Source organism: Coffea arabica, chromosome 10c, assembly GCF_036785885.1.
Source record: "Coffea arabica cultivar ET-39 chromosome 10c, Coffea Arabica ET-39 HiFi, whole genome shotgun sequence".
NCBI classification, from domain to species: Eukaryota; Viridiplantae; Streptophyta; class Magnoliopsida; order Gentianales; family Rubiaceae; genus Coffea; species Coffea arabica.
Genome location: NC_092329.1, coordinates 10,526,991 through 10,533,439, shown reverse-complemented (window position 1 = coordinate 10,533,439; position 6,449 = coordinate 10,526,991). Strand labels below are relative to the sequence as shown.

Sequence of the window (6,449 nt, the reverse complement as noted above, 5' to 3'; positions counted from 1 at the left end):
ACAACTTAGTTACAATTCCTAAAACAGTATTGCTACCGTTGCAATTTCCAAAACCTATTGCTACTGTTTTCTGCCTAGAAGATGAAGGAAGTTCTTCAACAAAACAATTCTTTTTTCTTTTTGGTGTAAGTGAAAGCAAACAATTTTGGGAACCTTATTATTAAGGTAGAGACTTGAGTGTCAAGAAGATTTGCGACTTCTTTTGCCGATGGTAAGAAAAAATAATGTTCATCTATACAATTGCTTTGTCCCTTAAATATTTTTCTTTTTATTGTTTATAATAAGCGCTTGAACAAATGCTCATATTCAACTTGACTTGTCAAACTAATTGTTATATTATGGGCTATAAACTGGGATTTGATAATATATCAATTGTCTTTATTTGGTCTTGGGATTGAACATTTCTTTTATGATTATGTTCAGAAAAGCAGCGCACAATTTTGTTGGAAGTTATAATGCATGGTTTTTGTTAATAGTGGTACTAGAATCTAAATAAAGGATGTTGGTACTTGTTCTAAATATCAAATGGTGTCATGCATGTTAGTGAATACTTAATTTACATCTTTGGGTTCTAACTTCTAAAAATGGATTTTCATGCATAAGATACTAGCCATTATAATCTATCAAATTTAGGATCGGAGAAAATTCATTAAACATTTTTTTGACATTAGATATATAGCTTGGAAATTTTAGCGCATCTAATGGTTCAATATGGTTCTTAAAGAACATTTAATTACTTGAGTTGGACCATAAACCTACTATTGCCTAGATGATATGTAAATTTTTCTTGCACTTTTGAATATTAAGAAAAAAATAAATTGTTATATATATTAGGCTTTAAACTCAAGTTATATAGGAAGCAAACATTTACCTTGCCGTCAATTACACTTTGAAGAAGTCAAAGAGCAAGAGGAGGACTTTGACATTGTTAATGAAAGCAACAAACATGACATTGAGGAGATGACTAGGCTCAACTCTGTTAAGGACTTGAATAAAATCCACTCATCTATCCCTAATGAAACGATTCCACATACAGGCATGGAGTTTGAAATTAAAGATCAGGCTTGGCAATACTATTTGGCATATGCCAAACTAGTTGGATTTGGTATTAGAAAAAGTAAAAGCCACCAAGACATTTATGGCAAATTGATTGCTAGGACATTTTGTTGCAGAGCTGAAGTAAAACGGGAAAAAGATAAACGAGATGGTAGCGTGAAAACCCCTCGCCCAGAAACAAGATGTGATTGTTTGGCACGAATGAAAGTTAATAGTCGCCAAATTGGCAAGTTCTGTGTGATTGAAATTGTGGCAGTGCATAATCATTACCTTTCAAGTCCAAATAAAAGTCATCTGCATAGAAACCACAGGAGTATTACTTCTAACTTAGCTACTGACATTGAAATGGCGCATTATGTCGAGATTGCACCAAAAGTAGCTCATGAGCTTATGGCTAGGCAAGCTGGTGGACGAGAGAATGTAGGTTTTATTGCTGAAGATTATAAAAATTATTTGTGTTCTAAGAGTACAAGAGATGTGAAGATAGGGGGTACAGGAGGGGTTCGTAAGTATTTACAAAAAATGCAATTTGAGGACCCTAATTTTTTGTATGCGATACAGGTTGATGAAAATGATCTAATAACTAACATATTTTGGTCCGATGAAAAGATGAAAGTAGATTATGCAAATTTTGGAGATGTCATCTGCTTTGACACAACTTACAGGAAAAATAAAGAAGGCCGACCAATTGTATTATTTGTGGGTGTGAACCATCATAAGCAAACTACTATTTTTGGTGTTGCATTGTTATGTGACGAAACTTCAATGACTTTTGAGTGGTTATTTGATACTTCTACTAAAGCTATGTCTGGGAAAAAGCCTATGACAATTCTCACAGACCAAGATGTAGCAATGGCTAAGGCATTAGCTTCTAAATGACCTAACACGCATCACCATCTTTGTATTTGGCATATTTATCAGAATGCTGCCATTCATTTGAGTAGTATTTTTATTGAATTTAAAAGTTTTACTCATGATTTTAGTACATGCATATATGATTTCGAGGAAGAAGAAGATTTTGTCATAGAATGGAACAGAATGTCAGAAAAATACAATCTTCAAAATAATGACTGGTTGAAACGATTATTCGGAATAAAGGAGAAGTGGGCATTAATATATGGGCACCAATTTTTTTGTGCAGACATGACGACAACTCAAAGAAGTGAAGAGTATGAACAGTGTCCTCAAAAGGTATGTGAATTATAAACACAATTTTCTTGAGTTTTTTAATCATTTTTAGAGGCTACTTGAAGATCGCCATTATGAAGAGTTAAAAGCTAATTTTAGGGCAAATATAAGCTTTTTAGCATTACAGTATCCTTGTCAGCTCTTGAAACATGCAACAAATATCTACACGCCTGAAACTTTCAAGTATTTTCAAACTGAATGGTGCAAGTCTTTAGATGCTAAATTTCATGATTGTGGTGAAGTTGAATCTGTGAGAAAGTATGAGATAACCCTTTTTGGAAAAAGTTACTATCATACTGTTCTTCATGACTTGTTAAATGACAAGTTTGATTGTAGTTCTAGAAAATTTCAATTTACTGGAATTTTTTGTTCTCATATTTTGAAAGTTTTTACGATGAGAAATATTATCAAGATTCCAAGTGAATACATATTAAAGAGATGGACACGCAAAGCAGAAACTGGATTTTTTGGAGATGAAAATTCTACTATTGACGCCAACAATTTAGATCTCAAGCATGTGGTATAGAGAATTGCTCAGAATATATGTTCAATTAACTACACGAGCAGCAGAAACAAAGGAAACATACAAAATTGCAAAAGATAGTCTTCTTAAAATGCTTGAAGTGGTGGATGCAAAATTACAAGATGAAGTGGCCTCTCAAAAATCAAGTGCAACTACTAATCCCGTGAGCCAATCTGAGGAATCTATTGGTGAAGAAAGTGGTAGCAAAATCAAATGGATCAAAGCTAAGACAAACACTACTTCTAGTAAAAGGTTGAGAAGTAGTTTAGAAAAGGTCTCAAAGAAGAGGAAATCAACAAATAAAAGTCAAGGTGGAGCAAAAGTTACAACCTCAGGACCACCATTATCATCAAATACTAAGGTCTCATCTTTTTTTTAAATATTCTTTTGTATTTGAAATCTTTAATGCTTTGTTTTAAGTTTAAATTTATATATTTTTATCATTTCATTATAGGTTGTTGAAAAAAATTTCATGACACTTCTAGTGAACTGGCAATACATTGTCAAAATCCTAACAATATTCAGGGAATGCTATCAACTTAGTAGATATCTCAATGTTTCAAAAGATGTACAAGATATAAATTGATGAGACAATAATTGAAAGAAATCAAGAATAGTGAAGGGAGGGAGAGAAAGAAAACTGCAAATAATTAGGTTATAATAAGCTGTACAGAATCAATAAATATGATTATTGTATCAAACATTTAACTCATTCTTTTACAATTTCAATCCGCAACGCACACAATACTTAGTTCTGTAATGAGAGACAACCCTCAGGTACTATAAATATACAAGATTAAGTGGACCAAACCGTCAAAATAAACAAAGATATAGTTAATTTTTGAAGGGAGTTAATATCACTAAAAAGTGAGCAAGATTGGTTTGACATAATCAGAGTCTCGCAGAATGAAGAGCAAAGTGGTATCGTTTTTCTCCAAAAATGTGAGGATTGAGTAAGAAAAATAGTCTTTTGGTTTTATTGAAAAAGAGGCACCTTCCATGCTCAAACCGAGGTCTAGCAAAAACCGAAGGTTATCATCTGCATCAAAAGAAAAAAGAATTGAATTTGGTGTTAGGAAAGTTCTTATGAGAGTGAGTCTTGATCATCTGGGCAAAGCTCTTTCTTGAGCTTATGTGAAAAAAGGCGACAAGCATCCATACTGAGGTCTTTGGCAGATGAAAGTGTAAAAAACAAGGTTGCATCGGCCATGCGGGTTACATGTTGCACCCCTACTTGAACTATTGATTTGCTCACTTTCCCTTCAGCTTCTACACTTGATCCTATGACAAATCCTCAAACAGGCAACTGTAAACTCAGAACTGAATCTTTCCTTACATTGTCAATGCAAAAATGTCTGCCCTTTTTCATTAGGCTGGAGGATGAGCCAAGCCCTGGGACTTGATTGAGAACTCGATCAGAATTGGGGGACAGAACAAAGGGAGCGATCATTGAGGCAGCTGCAACAGCTGAGCTTGAGAGATCATAGACTATTATCATCCACTCCTTGCACTCTCTTCCTGACTTTTCTCATTCACTAGAGAAGGTTCTCACCCATCCTTTTTATTACCGGTGGTAAAATCTGAAGGTAGAGATCTAATAGCCAACAAAACAGAAGTACAATGATTAGTAATTCATTCCATGAAACCAGAAAGTAAACTTTTAAGCAACAGTAACCAAAATATAGTAATATTGAAGCACATTTTAGTCAAAAAGAATTATTAATGTACTATCTAACAGAAAACATAATCATGCAACTAAAAAATTAGAGTATATGTAATAAATTAGGTTATAACAACTTTACAAAACTTCACTCTTTATTTCACTTGTGTTTAACCGGACAAATTCTAGAAAAAATAATAGATAACAAGGATAAGAGAAAAAGACACAACTTCATGGAAAATGAATAAGGCAAGTTATGAGAATTTCTTAGAGACAATATTAAACAGATGGTGAGACAACTTTTACAAGGGCTGGGATAAGGCTTAAAAAAATAATTACCACATACCTGTTTTACATTGGAGTCCACCAATGCTTAGAATTCTTTTGCATGAACATTGGATTCTTTTCCATAAAATATTGAAATTGACCCAAAGTATGAATCCAAGCACATAACCATATAATTGCAAATGAATTGGATATATGCTACAGAAAAAATATATAGACCAAAGCATGATTTTCCATAGAGACATGCTAGTCTTTCTTTCAGTTGATGCAATTGATAATGGATTGCCAGAAATGAAAGTAGGAAACTGTCGTTGTAGTAATCTAAATTAAATGGTGTTTCTGGGAAAAACAAAACAAAGAAGAAGAAGAAGAAGAAGAAGCGTATGGCAGCCAAACATCTGAAGTTAAGTCAAGTGCCACATCAGCAGTGTTAGTAAGTTAGCAGTGTTAGTAAGTGGAACTACATAATTTTGCATTGGACAGGAAAGTGGACAGACATAATGGATAGTGGATCCCGTTTGAAAAAATCGGGGATGCCCTAAGAGATGCAGCTACCAACATCAATAAGTTGTCACAGATGAAGCTTAAAGAAAATCAAAGATGTAACGAATGGTGTGTTGCTACCTTAAAGGTATATGGACACTACTTGTTGAAACAAAATCCCATAGAACTCTGGCATTGTATGCATGAAAGAGATAGAAAAGAGTGAAAGGTGGTGTCAAGTATTCCTTCAATTTGACAAAAGCTTTTAGGACTATTGGGCTCATACTATTATGGACCTCAAACTCCCAAAAGACTAGCTACATCCCGGGCATTTGAAGTATTGTAGTCTACATGTGCATCCTTCGTGATCACTCCGTGGGAGCCTACAAGTGGTAAGACATTTTCCAATGTAGCACTAATATGTACATCTTTCGTAGGCATTCGGCAGTTGGACACCATTTTGTGATTGTCATGTGTACTTTGATGCAAAGTGGACGCCCTTGTGCACTTTTCTCTATATTCCTAGTTTGGTTTGTAAAAAGAAGCGTCTCTTGCAACTTGCAATATGACATTTTATTATTTATTACCAATATATTACTTGATAATTAGTAGAATATATTGTTGGGGGTGCATGAGCATGCGCGCACACACACATAAATGTATAGGAAATGATTTTCGTTTAAGCAGAAACTCATTAAAAAAATTTTCCACCAACCAACCATGAAAGGTTTTTTGTTTTTTGTTTTTTTTTGTTTTTGAGAAGAAACTTGTTAAAAAATTTTTCACAAACCAAATTGATTTTTAAAATAAGCCTGACTATTGGAATTGAAAAGTCTGTGATGTGGTAAAGTGCTAGTAACAGTAGCTGAGTTTGGTAATATTTGAGATGTATCAATTTAAGATATAGGTGGGAGCAATTGATGTCGGCAAAATAGGAATGCCAAACTATTGCACAGTCTAATGCATGCAAAAATGTAAGGCCTTTGATTTGATTGGTACATCATTCCCTGAAAATGCACATAACATTTGTGCCTGGAGAAATAAATTTGATAGTCTTTGCTCCCCAATTTCTGGTCCTAGTTGCATCCACTCATGGATAATGGACAAATAAAGCACAATGTAGGCATACTAAAATCCAAGCAACTCTGCTGTTATGTTGCAGCCTTTAACAATGGTAATATGCATCAATTGCTTATAAATCGTAACCCTTGTTATAGGAAGGAGTCAGGCATCTATCAAGTGAATTGAAGGTTG

General features: G+C 34.0%; 1 protein-coding gene and 1 pseudogene across 1 annotated transcript; one reads left to right on the top strand and one right to left on the bottom strand.

The window, feature by feature from the left end:
* Positions 1-960: 960 nt before the first annotated feature.
* On the top strand, positions 961-1,935 carry LOC140015763 (protein FAR1-RELATED SEQUENCE 5-like). Its single transcript, XM_072068577.1, has one exon. It carries the CDS (start codon positions 961-963, stop codon positions 1,933-1,935), a length of 975 nt encoding a protein of 324 aa, XP_071924678.1.
* A 1,916-nt stretch (positions 1,936-3,851) lies between these two features.
* On the bottom strand, positions 3,852-5,479 carry LOC140015762 (uncharacterized; annotated as a pseudogene).
* Between the last annotated feature and the right edge of the window lie 970 nt (positions 5,480-6,449).